At 39.3% G+C, this 20,265-nt stretch overlaps 2 protein-coding genes across 6 annotated transcripts in view; one reads left to right on the top strand and one right to left on the bottom strand.

Annotated features, from left to right (window-relative positions):
- The window catches only part of si:ch211-247j9.1 (rho GTPase-activating protein 24), a 34,130-nt gene extending 28,529 nt beyond the window's left edge, over positions 1–5,601 (top strand). For all 3 annotated transcript variants that reach the window (XM_058996702.1, XM_058996701.1, XM_058996703.1), the window contains 2 exons: positions 1,619–2,624; positions 5,014–5,601. In XM_058996702.1, the coding sequence (XP_058852685.1) occupies positions 1,619–2,624; positions 5,014–5,251 (1,244 nt within the window). In that variant the 3' untranslated portion in view covers positions 5,252–5,601. The remainder of the gene's footprint in view (positions 1–1,618; positions 2,625–5,013) is intronic.
- Positions 5,602–9,511: 3,910 nt separating this feature from the next.
- mapk9 (mitogen-activated protein kinase 9) overlaps positions 9,512–20,265 on the bottom strand; it is a 30,832-nt gene continuing 20,078 nt past the window's right edge. For 2 of the 3 annotated variants that reach the window (XM_034022031.3, XM_034022032.3), the window contains exons 7-12: positions 19,825–19,896; positions 18,709–18,891; positions 18,375–18,499; positions 17,634–17,697; positions 16,604–16,675; positions 9,512–15,807 (exon numbers count right to left, since the gene is read on the bottom strand). In XM_034022031.3, the coding sequence (XP_033877922.1) occupies positions 15,662–15,807; positions 16,604–16,675; positions 17,634–17,697; positions 18,375–18,499; positions 18,709–18,891; positions 19,825–19,896 (662 nt within the window). In that variant the 3' untranslated portion in view covers positions 9,512–15,661. The remainder of the gene's footprint in view (positions 15,808–16,603; positions 16,676–17,633; positions 17,698–18,374; positions 18,500–18,708; positions 18,892–19,824; positions 19,897–20,265) is intronic. The other variant, XM_034022034.3, reaches the window with a different exon arrangement.

Below are 20,265 nucleotides of genomic sequence, written 5' to 3'. Positions count from 1 at the left end.
TCCTGGAGAGAGTCCAACGAAGAGCAACAAGACTAATCCCAGGGCGTAAAGGACTGAGCTGTGAAGAAAGGCTGCAGAACTGAATCTATTTAGGCTGGAACAAAAAATAATCAGGGGGGACATGATTGAAGTCTGTAAAAATCTTAAAGGAGTTGACAATGGCAGGGTTTCCATGCAGTTTAGAAACTCCAAATCCTCTGTTGTGAAAATGTGACATAGCAGCACATACCACGCACATTCCTCACGCTACGGGAAATGCATGGCCAAAACGGGTAAAAAGGGAGGGTAAATCGCCTTCCCGTGCTGAAAAGGGAGGGTAAATCGCCTTCTCGTGCTAAGAAGCTGCGCAAAATAACAAAAAACTGTTTGGTTTTTTTTTTGCATGGAAGAGTGTCTGAAAGCCATACCTTATGTCCACGAGACTTCAGCAGCGAAGATCCCATTTGTGATGTAATCTTGCACAACTGTGATCTACTATAATAACTAAAGGCCATATCAAGCAATTCTTTATTATCAGCTGTTATCTGCTGGAAGTAGCCCTGGCAAGCTTCCTTGACCACATCGGAAAAAATAAGCATACAGTATGAGGGGTTTAGAGACCGCTTCATTCAGGATTTTTTTAATGTGAAACCATTTATTCAACATTTCAAATTATTGCGATCTGACTCATAAAATACTGACACTTCTACAGATTTAAAAAATGTAGCCCTTTGCAATAAATAAATACATAAATAAATAAATAAATAAATAAATAAATAAATAAATAAATAAATCCATCCATCCATCAATAAATAAATAAATACATAACAAAGCCCTTTGCAAAGCACAGAAAGATTTTTTTGTTGTCTTCGTGTTTGGTCATTGAATTTGCTTTAAAACTTGACTTTTCTGTCCTTTTGCAATAAAATGTTACAATTCATGTTACACTAGCCTTAAGTTGCATCTATCACAGGTACCTACCATGGACAACAAAAGACACTTTTGTACCCCAAAATGTATAAAATTAGCATAGCTGGGAATTCATGCCAGTGGTCTCCTGTATTATTGCTGCAGGGTTGCAACAGTACCAGGCTTGAGCGACCACCTATAAAGTTGAGGTAAAATCTCTTAAACCTAATTCATTGAGCAAGATTCATTTTAGATGAAGGAAAACATGAAAAAGAAAAGAATAAAGTTGCTTCCATGAATTTGTTCAAAAAGACAAACACAGTGCTTAACATTAGCTTGTTGCAAGACTTACAGAACAAAATTCCAGACAGTTACAAAAAGAAAAAAGGTCTGTTAAGACATTACTGTGAGCATAAACAGTTTTTTCCCCTAATGCCTAGTTTACTCTGGTTAACTCTCTTCCTATTCAAAATGGAAACAGTATAACTTCTATCATTTCAACCTGGCACAGTATTGTAAAATTACATAAAACAGGATCCAGACCCTAATCCAGGCAGTGGGGCCCACTGAATTTACAGCTGAAATTCCACGTCCAGTCCCTCTTTAAAAAGCCTGTTGCTGAGTGTGGACTAACCTTAGGGGACACTGAGGCCGTCACCACCTCCAAATTAGCCACTGAACTTTCACATTGCATTTTAACTGTGTCTGTGTGTGTGTTGGTCTCCCACAGGGACGGCTCTGGTGCAACAGCTGATGTCAGTGCTGATCAGTGAACACAGAACGCTGTTTATCAGAGAGAGCAGCAGAGCTGCCCCTAACGCTGACATCAGCCCAGCGGGACAGCGGTACGGTGCCAGGATCCAAAAGGAAGACCCGACAGCACTGCCCCGCTTCCTCGACGGCTCACGAGGCTGTGAGATTGACGGAATCTGGGCCCGACAACTTTCATTGCCTTTCACAGCCAGGAAGGGATCATCCAGGAATTTAACACAGGAGGACCGGCCAGCCAGCTCACAGTCCCACATTCCTTCTACAGGCCACAGATGCCAATCAAAGATGGAAAATAGGGCAAGTGAAGACCCCTCCCCTGGTGGTGTCAGTGATCATTTGTATGACAGTTACTGCCCAGGGTTGGCATGTACGGTTGGCCAGTTCTTGGAAACTGAAACAGGGATTGAAACAGGAGCTTCTTCCATTCCTGCTACAACAAGCTGTACCACAGCTGCCCAGGATGGGCCTATTCCAACGATCACACAAAGCAGCTGGGTTGAGGACTGCCATGAAGACACTGACAGTTCAGCAGAGCGGAGGCTGAGCGATCCCTACGAAAGCACGTTTTCTGTATACGACAATATTGACAGTGCACCGTTACCAACTCCTCTCTCCCCACCACCACCAATATCTAACCTGGAGGACGTGACCAGTGTGGGCTCCTGGTCCAGCTCCTCCTGCGAGATCCTCCTGGAGGAGACTTCAGAGGCTTCCCGCTGTTCTTCTTCCAGGACTGCGGGAGGGGGTTCCATGGAGCCCAATCTCTCCTCCTCCCTATCACTCCGACCCTCCTCAGCACTCACTGACAATCTGGGGGCAGGAGTTGTGAGCAGTGGGAGCAGTGAAGTATTTTTGGCCACACAGGACAACAACCCCGGCAACTCGCCGGCCACGCGCTGCCTGCTAGCTGGCCTCAAGCAGCAAATGGCCAGACAGAAGGCTGAGTATGAAGCTAAAATCAAAAGGTAAGGGTTTCTTGAACAATACCTTTAGCTAGTCCGAGGGAAGTTAAACTGAAAAACATTGGAGGTAATGCTTTCCTCATCACACACTGCTGACAGTTCATGATTGCATATTTGAAGTTATTTGCAGTACATCTAACCTGTCTTCTTGGGTTATTCCACAGTCTTTGTTTACCTACAAAACAAAGACGTTTACAAAAGCTTGACGAGTCTATTAATCTGATTTCCAAAATGGTACTATACTGATCCCTTTAAAACCATGCTGAACGTTGTCATTAATCTGAGCAAAACTATCCGGCACCTCTGCACACCCCTCCACAAACATTTTCAACAGCGCTTTCGAATTCCCAAAAGCATTTGTATCTCTCCATCAGTTCATATGTACAGTGAAATTAACAGAGTCCAGAGCCCTAACCACTACTCAAGAGTTCAGAGCCCTAACCACTACTCCACACTGCTGCCACATGACTGGGCTGCAGGTTAGCCTGATGGCAGGATTTCCAAACCAGTGTGTCATACTTTATAAACAGTTCACTGTCTTTGGAGTGGAATGCATCTTCTAATGCTGCTCACAGAAGGACATGTAGCTGTACCAGAAGCCTCTCTAAGATGAAGCACCAGCCATAATGCAGTCAATCAGGTGTGGGGCACTTCCATTCTCATAGTAAAAGATTAGCAAAGTGTAACAAAGCACAGTGAAAGCATGGTAAAACACAGGTAAGCACTGTAAAGCCAGGACAGGTATGGTAAAGCATAGGTAAGCATTGCAGGTATGGTAAAGCATAGGTAAGCATTGTAAAGCCAGGACAAGAATGGTAAAATGAATCTGGATGGACTTTCACAGCTAATCCCTTAAGGACATCTACTATCATTCCACAGTCCATCAGATTGTCTGTGATTGAAACCGACTCAATAGGACGATGCAGTTTGTATACATTACAGAAAACACATCCTGCAATAACCAGTCTTGCATGTCAACAGTCTATATACAAAAAAGAGTCCAATGCATGTCCAATGCAAGACATTTCTAATTATTTGTCCAATCCCTGTATTGTCTATTTGTCTTTTACCCAATCATAACATGCTAGTTTGAGGAGGCGCAACTAAGAGTTCCTAATTAAAGCTAGCAAGGGAATTAGTAGACAGTATTTATTTAAATGATCAAGCATGCAGGTCCTTATCCTAATGTTTATTAAATGGGCAAAATACAGTGTGTCTCGCTTGAAGAGTATCTGATATGGAGTATTGTTTATAGCCTCCCCTCTAATGTCTCTATTTGAGATGGAAGGGAGTGCTGTAGAGACGTCCAGTGAACACATAACGGGAGTAGCTGTATGCATGCTTCTGCTTTCAGCAATGCTGGTATTTATAGCAGCAGCTGTTGTGTGGGAATGAGCTCTATCAGTTAAATGTGACACTTAGAAACAGGCTTACCCTGCAATACAAAAAGCACCAAGCAAATTGACTGGATCAAAAATGACCTCATTGGTGAGTATGCAGTACTAGATCTAAAGTTTAAGATTACTTACTATATTTTGGATTATACACCTCACATAATCGGCTCAAGTCAGGTAGTTGCTTTATTAACATTGGGGCATTATAAATGAACAATGTCAGGTACATTAGTGTGTACTGAAAAGATTCTACTAGAGGCACTGCCAAAGATGTTGGTTACACAAAGAGCCATGTGTCAGCAGTATTACCTGTTACTAAAACACCATGCAAAGTTTACAAGAAACGCACTACCTGTGTCATGTGTTGTGCGTACTGTTATATTTTTAAACATATTGCCGACTCTTGTCATTTTTAATCATACATCAAAAATCAGCCGGGGTGATACATTTCTCAACGTTTACTCAGGCGCGATCACCAGGAGAAAAAAACACGTCTCAGGAAAGCATTGTATCCAGATCACACTCCCTTCTGCCACAGTGCTGGTTTTCTGTTCCCACAATACACCACTCATTTCAATTGAAGCACCAGCACCATGGCATGAGCTGGATACACTGCAATGTTTAGAAGAAAAAGCTTTCTCCTGTCAAACGTTTCCGAGTAAAGTTGAAAATAATAAATTCCCAGTTGATTTACCTTTGATGTGTGAATAGAACGATAAGGGTTATGTTGCTGTGATATGGTCAACGCAGGATACAGCAAAGGGATATGAAATTGATTTTAAAAAATAGTTCCCTATATACCTATGATGTATGAATAAACCAAAAAAATCTAAACTGTTGTGAATATGTTGAAAAAGAATTGCTGCAATATGGACAACAGCCAATACAGCAAAGGAAAGTAATACGTGTCTTGTAAACACTGCAGGGGGTACTGTAGCACTTTGAGACCAATGCAATGGCTCCCAGAGTGAGTTGTACATTTGTAATGTAATTGACAGTGTGGAGCAGCGCAACGAGGAGCTGGAGCTGGAGGTGAAGAACCTGCATTTGAACCTGGAGCAGCAGAGGAAGTGGTACAACATTGTGGAGATTAAAATGAGGAACGCGGAGCGGGCGAAAGCAGACGCTGAGAAACGCAATGCCATGCTGCAGCGAGAGATGGAGGAATTCTTCGACACCTTTGGGGATCTCACCAGTGAAGTGAAGAAGACTGAGAGAATTGTTCAAAGCTTTTGAAAACAAACAGATAGCCCTTCACGGTCCCCAAAGAGTATTTTTAAAATAAATGATTTTATACTTGATCTTAGCCCATAATCTTTGCTAACCTGTAGCCCGAGACCTCATCACCAGAACACCCAGGCTACACAAGAAGAGCTAATGAAATACAGAACTGCTTTATGGGACTGCTTTCTCCATGCAGAAAGGCACAACACCTAGAATGCCTATAAAAGCAGAAATAAAATGCACATGGCAATTTACCTCACAGCTGAGTGCTTGATGACATGTAATCACTAAAACCTAAGGTGACTGCAATGGAATGGGTTCTGGTTAAATATTTTACATATTAATAAAAAGAATATATAGAATTAGAACCTGGTTTGCTCTGGCTCATTACTTCCAAAAACTGTGTGTAATCTCTGGTATTTCCATAGCATTGGATGTTTTACATATAATTCAAGAATGCTTGTGTATATAACCAAAAGTGTAGAGTACAAATCCAAGGAGGTTATGACGAGGTTGTATACTCATGCACTGGCAAGAGCGCAGTTCTTGTCACCACAGTACCAAAGGGACATTGTGGCCAAGGACAGTCTCACGAAGAGCAACCAGACACATCCCAGGGCTGAAAGGAATGTGCTGTGAATACAGGCTATACCGTACGCCCTCGCTAGAACGAACCTGGTCCCTGATTTTGCTTTAAGAATACTCTGTCCCTTCAGTAGTAAGGGCACATTGTGTTGGTCCCTTTACTACTCTTAATACTGAAGTTATATTGTAGTTACTGCCACTAGAAATATAAAGAGGAGCTCACACAGCTAACTAGTGGCATTTATCTCCTGTCAGTGAAGCAGTGCTTATTGACTAACAAAACTGGATATCCAAGCTATGCGGGTGACTTTTCCAACAACTTTCCTTAGATTTCCAACAGCAATCTCCCACTCCCACTCCCCCTCTCACTTATAACTAGACACTCTAATGAACATCATCAATATCAAATGAGCAAATTATAGGTTTAATATAATTGATCTAATTATTTTTTTGCAGTTGATGATTTATAAAAACGCATTTGGCTCAAGGCACACTACCTATGAAACATTTTGAGGCCTGGAGAGAAGTGTTAAATTTGTTAAGTAATTGAGAACAAAAGCTAGAAGACACTGCGGCCCTCCAGGAACAGAGTTTGACACCTCTGACTAAGAGTGATTTGATTTAAGCTTTTAAAATCTACAGAGTCAACAAAGTTAGCGTAGCAGAGACCAGGACCGGCGGAAACAGTGAGTGGAGACAGACTCAGGACAGTGGGTAGGAGGCACTGTTGTGTGGTTATGGAATGGGTTACCAAGCTGCATTGTTGCTACTGTGTCATTAGGTGCGTTTACACTGGCACAAATATTCCGGAACGAGAGGAAAAGAGGACGGATCCCGGTCACTTTATGCCGTCCTCTTCTCAAATGCTGAGTTAGTATTCTGGACTGAGAGGACAAAAGGACGGATTCCGGTCACTTTTCTTCAGTATAAACGTGCTGAGGGCGTATTCTGGAAAGATTACAGAAAATACCCAGCGGGCACTGCACGCTAACCAGCAACGTCATCACAAAGCAATTTCTGACATGACAATTTATGACGTTTTTATGATAGTTAATCAGTAAGTAATGCTATTAAATATTCACTGACACACATCCCATAACCAGTAAAATAAGATTAATTATCGCTCACCTTTCCAAATTTCTTTCAACAGTCTTCAAGGTCCCCTGCTTGCACTGGAGATATTTTCAAATGATGGCGCTCATTTATGTCGTCGCTACAGCAGGGCGTCAGCTTCTTTTTTTTTTCTTTTCCCCTCAAAGTACGCATGCTCAGAGTCTGCTCCTGTGAGAAATACCCCCCGCTGTTTCAAGCAAGTGTAAACGCACCGTTTTGATAGACTGTCCCAGAATCTTATCGGAAACATTCCGGAATGCTGGTGTAAACGCACCGTTCCGATACAGACTGTCCCAGAATCTTATCGGAAACATTCCGGAATGCTGGTGTAAACGCACCGTTCCGATACAGACTGTCCCAGAATCTTATCGGAAACATTCTGGAATGCTGGTGTAAACGCACCGTTCCGATACAGACTGTCCCAGAATCTTATCGGAAAGATTCTAGAATGCTAGTGTAAACGCACCTATTGGGATCCTTTAGGAACTAACTACTAGACTAAGTTCTGAGATCCATCAGCTACTGTAATAGAAACCGGACAATCATTGATGCGCCAAATGGCCTCCTCTTTCTTCTATCTTTCTAATTTTTCTTATGTACAATTTCCAAACCCAAAAGACCTCTTCTCTATATATTTAAAGCTATTTTATTTTCCACCAATCTCAGATTTTTACTTTGAAAGTAAAATGTTACAAATGGTTTTATCTGATTTTAAGATTCTGGAATGTTTTTTTTCAAATCTGTAAGACTTTTGAGTACTTCAGGTCAGTAGACTATTATTCCCTGTTCCACCTGGCAGTTGAAAGCATTTTGAAATCAGCCCTGTTGCTTTCCATAGGCAGCTGAGCCAGTCTGGGACAGACAGGTAGGCAGGAACTGGTCACCAATAATACTGCTATCAGGAAATACTAGTGGCAGGTGAAAGAATGTATATAAATGAAACATGTAGGCAGAGTTTGAACTTTTTAATATCAGCCTTTTTTGGCAAAGACCAAACAAAGACTGTTAAAGGTTTTGTGGTTGCTAAAGTTTATTCACATCACTGAAAGCAGTAACATAAAACACAGTATAGGCTCTACTGCACCTGCTTTACAAAAAGCATCACACAGGAGGAGAGGCAGGCTACACAAAGCATCAGGGCCTACTGGTGTGAAAATTAAAATACTGTATTAGAGGAAACCCTTTACAGCTGCAGCCCACATCCGTGTTCAGATTTAGAAAACACCTCATACATTCCTTCTGTGCACTCTAAGAATGTAGACCTTTGCATGTCCAGTTTGTTTACATGCCCCAATCGTTTTATTTGTTGGGGGGGACAAGATTCAAACACCTTAAAATCTGCTTGCCACTACAGCACTCATAAGTCTCAAAGATAATTCAGCTGCAGTTCCCAAGAGCTTATAAGGTACTACCCTTCTTGCAACATAAAAGAATAAATACAAGCGTGCAGTTAATAATGTCAGGTGACTTTGTAGAATTGTGTAATGTTTGAGCTTGGGTATATATGGGTCAGTTTTATGAAATGTATCAGTACCTATTGTGGTTGCAGGCAGTTATCTGGTGTGTGATATAAATATGTTGCCATGATTGTTCAGGTGCTTAATTTATTGAATTGATGATTAGTTTGGTCACCACAACATATGATTAGAGATATTTCCTTCCTCTTTGAAAACCGAGTTCACCCTGGTGTTCTGACCTAATGATACAGAAAATACAGTCCTAGGCACCTGGATTATTGGATAAAGATTGATTATGGATTTCTTATGGTAAATGCATTCACAGACAACACAGTAGGGATATTCAATTTGAATCAAATACACATACCAAGATTTCACAATCATTATTTGTTACCATTCAATGGGATTTAATCTTAACATATAAATCCATCTAAGATGCATGCTGTTCTGAGGCTCCAGTTTTTTGCTTGTAGCAGGCCATGTTTATGACCATGTGACTGCTCCTAAATCTCAGCAGGATCATGTGACACTGACCCCACATTCACTCTATCTGGGTAAGTACGTGGCCAAAAACAGGACCTGTTCCCAGCTGGGAAACAACCAACTTCAGCTGAATCCCTTATTTAGTTTTTTTCAAATGGTTTGAGTTGTTCTTATGATTTTGTATGTGCTGTTTTTAGTTGCCATTTCCTTTCATGAGGTAATCACAAATAGATTCTGCATTTTTTGTCATCCTAATTTAAGGGGTCGCAATGTTAATGAGTTCAAACTTGTTCAGATATTCTTTAAACATTTACAGTGCAATTCAACAAACTGGCAATACTCTTAATCATATAAACGTCAAGTGCCCCATACTGTTACCAAGAAAGACGCTTCAGAAAGTGGCTTTACAGACTGTAAAACAAACTGGAAAGCCAACAGGTTCTGGGTTCTAATGAAGCAGTGCACAAAAAAACTATAATATGTAATACAGTCCCCCAGGAATCATAGTGTAGTGTACAGCTGAACATGAATGTGGAATACTGCAGCTTCAAGAGGAGGCAATGTACCTTCAAGGTCTGAAATGAAATTCCAACATACCATTACATTAGTACAGGTGATACAGTTCAGACAAGGATTCACACACAATAAATTGTTTATACAGTTGACACGATTGGTCCGTTTAAATGACAGGTAACCAACTGGGCATATAAAGATAAATAACAATTAGCTAAATACGTTGGCAGCCATTTTTGTGCAGACTGATATTTAAGTATATTATTTGCATATCCACAAATATTTAAATTAGACAAAATAGAGTGGTTTAAATAGTGTTCATAGTATTTTTCGTAGGTAAAGACAGGATGTTTTTAATTCAAAATGCTCCATCAGAACATGCAGTATCACTATAGTCCCTAACAAAGGTGTATATTGAATAAAAGGTCGATCCCGTTTTAATGATCAATAACACTGTAAAGGGAAATCCATCATAAACAGATTTGAGGAAGGTCATAAGTGAAGCTGTGATTCGTTAGGGCTCACAGGGGGTTCGTACTGTAGCTGGATCTACTGGCAGGCAGTTCAGCAACAGTTCTAAAAACATGACATACCTTCCACCGGTTTATCAAGGGGTTCACAATCACAAAGTGTGAAGAGTGAATTATTAAGCATGTGCTTCAAGAGCACTTCAGGTGGATGTCAAGAAGGCGGGATAGGGGATTGGCCCGGGATGGACAATCCACTCCTGCTGCCCCCAGTTGTTTTCGCTTTTTGTTGTTTTTTTACTGCTGTGTTTGCAGTGTTATCAGTCTGAGAAATCTACTTCTTGCTAAATCTGCTATAGACAGTAATACGTACCACATGAGTCTGTGCATCTTTAAGCAATTAAATTCTGGAAAAGGTTCACCTTATCCAGTTTAGAGCAGATCTGGCAGTGATCGTATTGCTCAGTGCTGGCTTGATCATTTTAATAATACACCAGTATTAGGTGCAGGGCAAGCACATTTTTCCAACTGCACATTATAACTAGGCACCAAACTGATGACACTGCAGAAGCTATGGACAATTACAATATAATCAACCATGGAAATGTGAGGACAATTTCCTACAAAACTAGCAGGACACAAATGGGTAGCATACACAGTAAAGCAGACCAAAGCTTCCCAAATACACCACAAGGGGGAGTGTTGCAATTAGGAGAGACAGCATGTCAGAAACAGGAAGCTAGAGTTATCAAATACAGGCTAGCAACATTTCGTAATATTTGCTGCAATTTCAGGCATTAGTTTTAAAGTGTAGAAAATGTTTAGTCTGGCTACATTTAAAGTTTACCATATAAAGATAAACAAGCCAAGAATGACCTTAAATCACATTCATAATTCACAAGATAAATAAGTCTCAATGTATCAAAGCTAATTCCAGTGTGGAATTTTGTCTAGTTTCAAAACTAGACAAAACTGCTTGGAAAGCGAAATCCACCTAAGTTGTTTCTAAATTATTTTGTTACAATACTAGTGTATTTTGCTTCCACAAAAATATGCTACTTTCACCCTGGAGTCAATGACTTGGATAAATAAGGTTGGTAGCTGTGTATTTGCAATCAACATTTTTGCAATCGCATACATACTGTATATATATAAGCAATACTTGAAAAACAGCTACTTAGTCTAATTCTTGCTCAAAACCGCCAACAAACACATTAAAGCTTTGTTTCCAGTGTTCAACACCATGCTCAGATATGCTCTTCTTCAGGAATCATTTCTACTACAATTGGAATGACAATCTGTTTGTAAAGCCATCCAAAAAAGAAAATTAAAATGGATAATAAACATACCTTTAAAACTGTCTCTTGCCTCTCATCTGTGTACCAATTCCCTGTCATTTTTCTGTATAATATTGACTGCCAGCACACTATAGATATTCTGGTTAGGAGGTACACTGTATTATGCCATGTGCACCACAGAAAGCGTGAGGTGCTGATGTGTGGTCTTAATAATAAGTAAAGCTGGAGTAATCAGGTATCATCACAGTAAAAGTTATAATAAAGTCTGATATGCTAATGGGAGAAATGTATCAAATCCTTTGTTAATCTTCCTCTAAATGTGAAATTGCCCTATGATGCCTTTTCATGGTTTCAGCTCACTCAACCTGCAGAATGTTTTACTAACCATTATCGATTGCGTTTTTTATTAACAGGTCTCTTGATGATTTGTAAAACATTCTGCTTAAGCGACATCCAATATGACAACAAATATTATTTAAGAGTAAAAGGAGAACATAAAACAAGGGTGATTACAGAGAGTATGAATATAATGCATTTTTGTTTTTACTTAAGCAAGTCATATCGGAGCTAGGTTTGATCAGTGGAAACGCAGCTGACGATTCCCAGAGTTCACCAGCTTTTCAAAGCAGTTCTGTGATCTGGGCATGTGCCTGATCCCTGGGAGTTTGTGAAATGGCCCCACATAGTCTTGCACAGACTTGTTTGTTCAAGGGTGTGAGATTAGCATGCATTTCCTGTGAAAGTCAGCAGCATAGACATGAATCTTTAAGGATGTCTGGGCAAAGTTTCAACGAGATAGCCCCCCACGCAGTATCCTTCAGTTGGCCTACAGAAACAAAAGTCTGTATTCAGTTACATATTAAATCATGCTGCAGGGGCTCCCGCGTGGCGCATCCAGTAAAGGCGCTCCGCGTGGAGGGCAGGATACGCCCTATAGCCTGGATGTTGCCGGTTCGAGTCCAGGCTATTCCACTGCCGACCGTGGATGGAAGCTCTCAGGGGGTGTCGCACAATTGGCCGAGCGCCAGGGGGTGGGGGCTTAGGTTGGCCAAGGTGTCCTCGACATATTTCACACCAGCGACCCCTGTAGTCTGGCCGACCACCTGTGGGCTTGCTTGTAAGCTGCCCAGAGCTGCGTTGTCCTCCGACACTGTAGCTCTGAGGTGGTTGCATGGTGGGTCTGCAGTGTGAAAAGAAGCGGTTGGCTGATGGCACATGCTTCAGAGGACAGCGTGTTTGTCTTCGCCGCTCCCGAGTCAGTGTGGGGGTGGTAGCGGTGAGCTGAGCCCAAAAATAATGAGCTATTCTAAATTGGGAGAGAATGATAAAAAAACAATTGGCGACTACTAAATAAAAAAATAAAATTATATATATATATATGCTCCATGATTGGAGGTGATTAAACTTGAAATGTAAACTGCATGAACAAATGCATTTTGCATCAGCTTTACTTCATTCCACAAACAGAACCTCTTGCTTGTATTAAATATCATATATGATTTTATCTAGATGTACAGAACTGCATAAAATGCCAGGTCTTGAATCATAACCATAGCATTTTCATTTTTTTTTCAAACTATTCCAAAAGCCTATTCATGCATTCTCAGTTACTAACTCTAAACCAACAGAGAGGGAGTAGGAATAAATTGCAACAGACTTTGGAAGTGATCCAATGGTAGATGTGCCTTTGACTCCCTCGCATTGCATTCCTTATCCCAATATATACAATAAGCCCTTTGGAGATTAAAAAACATATATCTGTTGTTGTTAAAACTGATAAGACATGGTCAGTCTCCTTTAGAAATGTTCCTTGCATGCTTAGATTACTGATTTCCCTGGTTATGTTTGCATCAATGAAGTGCTGGTACTCGATGTGCAAAATGTTAAATTGGGAACCTGAGGAAACTTAAGAGGACTGATGGTAAAGAAAACATTCTTCATTCAACTGTTCTTAATCGTTTTCAATTGACACTGACTGTATATGGACTTGCAGGACTGAGTTCCACTAAATGATATGAGGCGTTTAAGTTCAAGTGCAGATTTACAGGATTGTATGTTACTCATTAAGGCAAGATTCATAATGTAAGGTTTAATGTTCTCAACAATGATCCAGCAAGTTCTATAAAATCCCTACATTGATTGACAATCACACACACACATACATACATATATCATTTTAAAATCAAGGACTTCCGTCCTCAACAGGGTTTGGTTTTTCATTGATAGAGAGTGAAATGAGCTGAATAGCAAATGGCAAAAGTTATTTTTGTTAAGTGATAAAGAAGCACTTTTTGACCAGATAAGGCCACAGAAAGATTATAATCCATTAAAAAAAATAAATAAATAAGAAGAAAGCTACTGTTACAAAGATAAACCATATATAAGAAGTAAAACTAAAGAAAATAAGTTTTCCTGCGAAAAAAAAAACCCCTCACATCAGACAGGAAAGGATTTCCAAATTTGCAAATGTGATAGAAGAAAAAAAAATGATTAGCAAGTTCTTTGCTTCATTTATCTACAATTGTAAGCATTTCATCTCAGTTAATATATTTCATAATCTCTTATCAATGCCGTAGTTCCTGTCTTACATCTTGACATGTGAATGATGAAACTGAATTTATAAACTGTGAAGCACTGGCAAAGGTTCAGGAGATTTACGCTGCACCCTCTAGTTTTACCCCCAATCACCTAAAGCAGGAACATGAACTTCCTGGTTTTCTCTCAAGTCCCTTCAAGGACCTCATGGTCTGGGCTGGAGAACTGCCGTTATCGGTGGCAACACAAGGGACAAACTAAAGCTCTGGAACGGTAAAGCTTCATTTTGTGCTTTTTGCATAGGTTCAAAGTAATCAAAACACACAAATGCCCCCATTCATGAGTGGATATGTATAACGACTGAATGTGGTAAAGGTAAGAGATTAGAAAATACTCAATATTTTATTGACAGATCTTCAACAGAGTTACAGAAACGTGGTGGTAAGAGAAGGGTTATTTGGAGTATGTGAAATGTCAAGGTTTGGCACAGTAGCAGACAGGTCCAAAGGGCTGCATATCCTCAGGAAGTGTCTGCCCAGCACAGCTGCACTCACATCCAGCAGAAAAAATGAAAGCTGCTTTTGCATTCTTCTTTAATTATTTAAATCTAAACAAGATCTGCTCTTTAGACCATGAAATAAGTCCAATTGTTCCTCATCTTTCCTCCTCTTTCTTAGAGAAGAAATGCCTATTTAAATAGCTAAGTACACATTTTGCATGATCACAATGCATGTGCGTGTTAACTTTCCTGAAGTTCCCGCCTGGTACTGTTCAAAGATATCTTTGGATTTGTATAACGTGCGCTCTTGTTTTTTCACAATTCGAGAATTCAGAATGTTTTTTACTTGGGGAAGATCTACCAACATCTAAAAAATGTCACCATAATGCAGTGTCTCATTTAGGATGATTCTGACAAGAAACAGCCCCCTCAGATTGATTAACTAAAGTGTGTGTGAACAGAACGGATCTGAGACCGGTCTCATAGAAGTTGTCTGGGGGACTGCTCTGACATTGCTTCTAGTCTGAACACAGCTAGAATCTCTATTCTGAGATTGCTTGTAGTCTGAATACAACTTGAATCTCGATTCCCAGATCAGTTCAAAAGTAAAATATGTGTTTTCTGTCTTTGAAGCCCAGTTATTTGTTTAAAAACATGCATTTATACAACAATATAGTTTTACTTTTTTAAACTGTAAAGTGCACACCTCCTGCACAATTTAATACATTCCAATGTATGTAAAATGTTACACCCCTCCCATTCATTTCCTCGTGGAATGATTTAAAGAAACACGTGTATTATACAAAGATGCTATTCATCGACAGCAACAAAAAAAACAAAAAATGTGTTTACTTGCATGATTGACAACTTACTTGTGATAAGCCAAACCCTGCAATATTCAATTAAAAAAAAATGTTTTTAAAATAAATTATTTGATTCGTAAATGTCATGTCTATATTTGTATATGTGTGTATTTAACACATACAAACGTCACAAAGAATACAGCAAAAGATAAACCTCCCCACCCTCCCACAGTTTTAACATGAAGTCAAGTGCTGAGTGTGTACTGTACTATTGTTACAATCTAAATGAAACTGAAGGCAATTTTAATGTAATTAAGTAAAGCATAGGCATCTCTTTTGTACAACATGCACAGAGACATATCTCACTTAAAATAGAACATATACTTCTCAATTGATGGCTTGGTAGCACATTTCATATTTATAAATGAAGTAAATAATAAAAAAAAGCTTTAACTGCAAAAGCAGTTTGCCAAGTTTGCCAAGCCCCAAACTGACAAGCATAACTGTTCTACTACATTTTCATACACAGCAAACATAGTACATACACAATATGGTTCAGCTTAGTTTCCACAAGTGAACATTTAGGTCCAACACTGAAGCAAGAGCTTTAGTTTTGTTTTGTACCCCTGTGTCAAGCAGTGTCTCTTTGCGGGGGGGGGGGGGGGGGGGTCACTGGCATTCCTCCAGGTTCCCAGTCAGGGCGTCGATGCTGCTGCTGTCGGTGTCTGAGGCCAGTGTCTGCTCTGTCGACATGGACGAGATGTCATTGATGGAAGAGGACTGGGAAGCGGTGGCACTGCTGTTCACTGCTGCATCTGCACCAGGGGAACCACACACTGTAATAAAGGCTGAGGAAGTAGGACAGCCCTGCAACCTAGCATGTGTCAAAACTCGATCAAAACTTAACGATGCTCCAGTGATTCACAAAGCAGAAATCGCATTTCATATTTAAAGTGTTACAAAGCCCCCTACAAGACGCACATTACTTTGCCTTTGTTGTATCCTGTATTGACCATATCACCGGAACATAACCCTGACTTATCAACAGTCTGATGGTTTTGTCTCCCTAACCTGCGACAGGTTACTGATAAGAATACGTGTTGTCTTGTAATTATTCTTACTAGTTAGCAGGTCTAATCAGCCCTTGTCCTCAAGTAGCCCTAATGGTCGTAGTTTTTGTTTCTACGAGAAACGAAATATTTGTTTTAAACATGCGGTGCACATTTACAGACAGCCCGAGACTTTAAAACACTAGCTACACTGATAACACTGGAATTTATGTTCATCAACAGACTGCAGTACAAATACAGGTGTGTGTGTGTGTGTGGTAAAGGTGGACCAGATTGAAAAAAAAAAAAAAAAAAAAAAACACTGCTCCATGCTATTAACTGACTGGTCTATTCACACCAAATCCACAATTTGAACAGTGCATTAACAAAATGAAAATCGTACCCCTACTGTATCTTTAAATATTCTGCATGTGATGATAAAATAAATAACCATCAGCCTTTAAACAATATAGTGAATGTTTAAATGCATATTGCTTTAAATGTCTCCATTTCAATGTCCAATAGAAATAAATAAATCAGTAAGGAAACTACCACAACGAACCGGATGTCTCTTCTTTAGCAACCCCATTCTTGTTTCTTTCCTCCCAGTCCATAACTTCTTTGTAGATAAGTTCTGAAAAATTGCAGAAAAACACATTGCACTTTCTTTCGGAACGAGCGTTCCCCAAGTCGTGTGCTTTAACCATACAAACTTCAATCGTGGTGAGAATACGGTGGGAGGAAAATGTTAAAGCCATACTGTATATTTGAACTGCTTAATGTTTACATCATCTCCCCTTTGAAATAGGGGAGATGAGGACAGTCTGGGAAAGTCTGTTTTATTTATTTGTATTGCCAATTCATTGTGTGGCTTTAGTACAGTATATTAATTATTACATATTTATGTATAAATCGGTACAATTAAAGAGATTTTTTTTAAAAACAACACAAAAACAAAACAAACAAGGTGGGCAGCAATGGATATGTGAAAAGGATCTGCATCATTGATATGACCAGTGGTTAAAACAATGTGGCCGTAAAAAAGTACATTTTAACTGGGCAATAGCAGTTATAGAACTAGACTTGAAAAACCAATAACTCCTGTCAATATATCCTTGTCTTGGCAGTGTTACTGGGGCAGCTTTGTAAAATTACTAAAACGTTAGGTTATTATCATAACCCTGTTTCCCTGAAATAGAAATGTAGCCATTACTGAGTGTACTTGAAAGGGAACCAAAAGGATATAACTGTTTTTAAATATTCAATGATCGCTTATAAAAGTTTACCACAGTAAATGTAGTTGCAGTGGAAGTGCTGAGACACATCTCAAATTGAAGCTTGCCACTCTCAGATCCGGCGGGACAGAATAATGCTAATGTACCTGTTAGTGCAACTTTTAGAAGGAGCTGTGCTTTTCAAAACTGTCCTGAGCACCTTCCAGGTCATATGATAAACTTTGGCAATGGGAATCAGAACTACTGCGAACAATGGCAAATATCATAAAGGTAAGGGAAAATAAAAATGAAATAAATGAAAACGTCACTTGAATCTTTAAATAATCTGATGAGTTTAGCGCTGATGACTGAACATACCTTTCCATTGCTCTATGCTGTGTTCTCTCTCTTCCAACTGCTTATCAGAAATCTGTGGAGGAGGCTAAAAATATGAAATATCAAAATAATTGGCATAAGCATTCATTCAGCACTTTCTGAAGAATGTGTTTAGAATACACAAAATGCGCTTCATCAAGGAGCTAGGGAAAGACTGAAACCCAAGCTCACATTCTGGCAGCCTCTAGTAGTCTCTAGATACCCCACTGCTTCTGTCTTTTATTAAATACCAACAAGGCATTATAAGGACACACAGTATAACTTCAAGTCCAAAGTTTCAAAAATGGTCTAAATCTAAAGGAGCAGGGACTTCAATGAAGAAATACAGTGCCAATGTCTGTTTCATGCGTCTAATTTAAACAACCTTCCAGACACAGAAGAAAACACCGAAAACATAGCACTGCTTTAACAAAAACGGCAAAACTTGATTTACCATTGAATAAACCCTTCATTTAAAAACCACAGACCTCTTTTTGTAAAGAGTGTTCAAATGTTACCATAGAAATGGTATGTAACACTGTATGAGTCTTTCAAATAGACACATTTCCCTACCATGGGTACTGTGAAGTCTTAATAAAAATGAAAAGCTGCTGGAATTATTAATTTATAGTCCCATGCTGTCACTTACAGTTATAGCAGTGAAACTAGAATAATAAAGTGGCAGCAAAAGGAAGGAAGTGGTCAAATACAATACTATCAAGACTAAATGCAAAGCATACTTACAGCATCAGCTTCTGCAGGATCATACCAGACGTGTATGTACGGATGGCTTAATGCTTCTTGCACAGAAACTCTCTTTTCCGGGTCTATTACTAGCATTTTGGATAATAGATCTCTTGCTTGGCTTGCTATAGGAAACAAACACATTTAAAAAATGCAGCAACGATGCATTGTAATGACTAGTTGAGAATAACAATACCCTCGGTCTGGTGTTAAAAGAAGTCAGGAGTTTAAAGCAGGGCATCAGCGCACACATAAATAAATGCTAATTGTTACACATGGAGCATTCTAATTACGAACGAGACATGAAGACGACATATTCATGAAAGAGACTTACTTTTCAGTTTATCATGCTCTGAATCGGACGGGAAGGCCCAGTCAGGGAAGAGTTCTTCAAAGTGAACTCCTGGATACTGCGGTTTGTTCATCACGTAATTCCGGACCGTTTCCATCAGTCTGTTCATGAACTCTAACGAAGGCGTGCCTAGCACCTCGATTACTTTATTCCACTGATCAATATCTGAGAAAACTAGTTCAGGAAAACACATTGCAGTATAACACATTACACAACAGGAGGCTGCAGTCAATATCATCTGTTTGTGCTTGAAAACGATCTGCAATGAAGGGTTTTAAATAGCCTTGGGAGCTATTCCGGCCAAATTTTAGGTAATACCTTTGGGAAGGGGAGTTAGTAATAATGTTGCATGGTGGCAGGTTTACTTTACAGAGATCTGTTATGAATGTGAAGTTCTCTGACTATCGCCCGACAGATAAACACCAGCTATCCATCACTTGTTGTGAATTTACTGGTCATAAAAAGTGAGTGACAATGGTATTGGTGACAGTCAGGTTCCAAGAAGGCTTCCCCTCACAGCTCTGGGAACCCCCTTCAATCTGACTTGAACAACCTCAGCCATTCAGTCCTTTGAAATAAAAATGTATATATTTGTATATATTTTAATTAAGTTTGTCAGGCTCTGGCTGTCAAAGCATAAACATGAAATAAAAAATAAAGGAGTTAAAATTTCTAAGATAATAGTTTAACTCACTGTAAAATAGAACTGTGTTTTGCCTCAGCTGACCGTCTTCCAAATGTACCTGCTGCAGAATGAGGCTTTACAGGATTGCCATCTAGTGGGTTTTGTTCACATTTACTTTGCTTTTGATCCAGTTTGCACTCTTTTTTCTAAGCAAATGTCTCACCCACCAATCTCAATACTTTTATGCCTGCAAAATCCATCACAAAATACATGAAATCTACCATTTAACACATCCACATTAAGATATTTAGCATACCTCCTTAACTTGGATGCCAAATGCAAGTCAATTTTAGTAGCACTTTTGAATGAGAGCTATCTGGATAAGCAAATGTAAAGAATAAGACACAAGACATATAGAAACAGCTGTGCTTCAGATGTGCTGGCCTGGCTGCAGGATGACTGTGGAAGGATACGATCAGTGCCTTGAAATATCACACAGCCTTTAACCATTTCACCCATGATGCAACCCACTGACCAGATATCAACTGAAAATACATTTGAATAAAATGATGAAAAAAGACATGCTTTAAAAAAAAATGCAAACATAATGAACACAACAATTTATGGGAAAAAAAAACAAACATACTGCAGTTATATTTTGGTAGCAATAAAATCTTATAAATAGCTCTAAAAACTTGCATAGTTTCATGTCAATTATACAGACTATTTTGTGATAGTCAAACAGCCTTTGATGGCCCTTTGAAATCATATTGGGAAAATGCATTTAAAATTAAATTAGAAAATGATAGCTGGAAATTGATCAATAAAAACGTCTGCTATCCTCACAAAATGTAAAACTGTGTTCGATCCAATATAAAATACTACATAATGTTTACTTTACCCCTTATAAAATT

Source organism: Acipenser ruthenus, chromosome 23, assembly GCF_902713425.1.
Source record: "Acipenser ruthenus chromosome 23, fAciRut3.2 maternal haplotype, whole genome shotgun sequence".
Taxonomy (NCBI): Eukaryota; Metazoa; Chordata; class Actinopteri; order Acipenseriformes; family Acipenseridae; genus Acipenser; species Acipenser ruthenus.
This window is presented reverse-complemented; position numbering and strand designations above follow the sequence as displayed.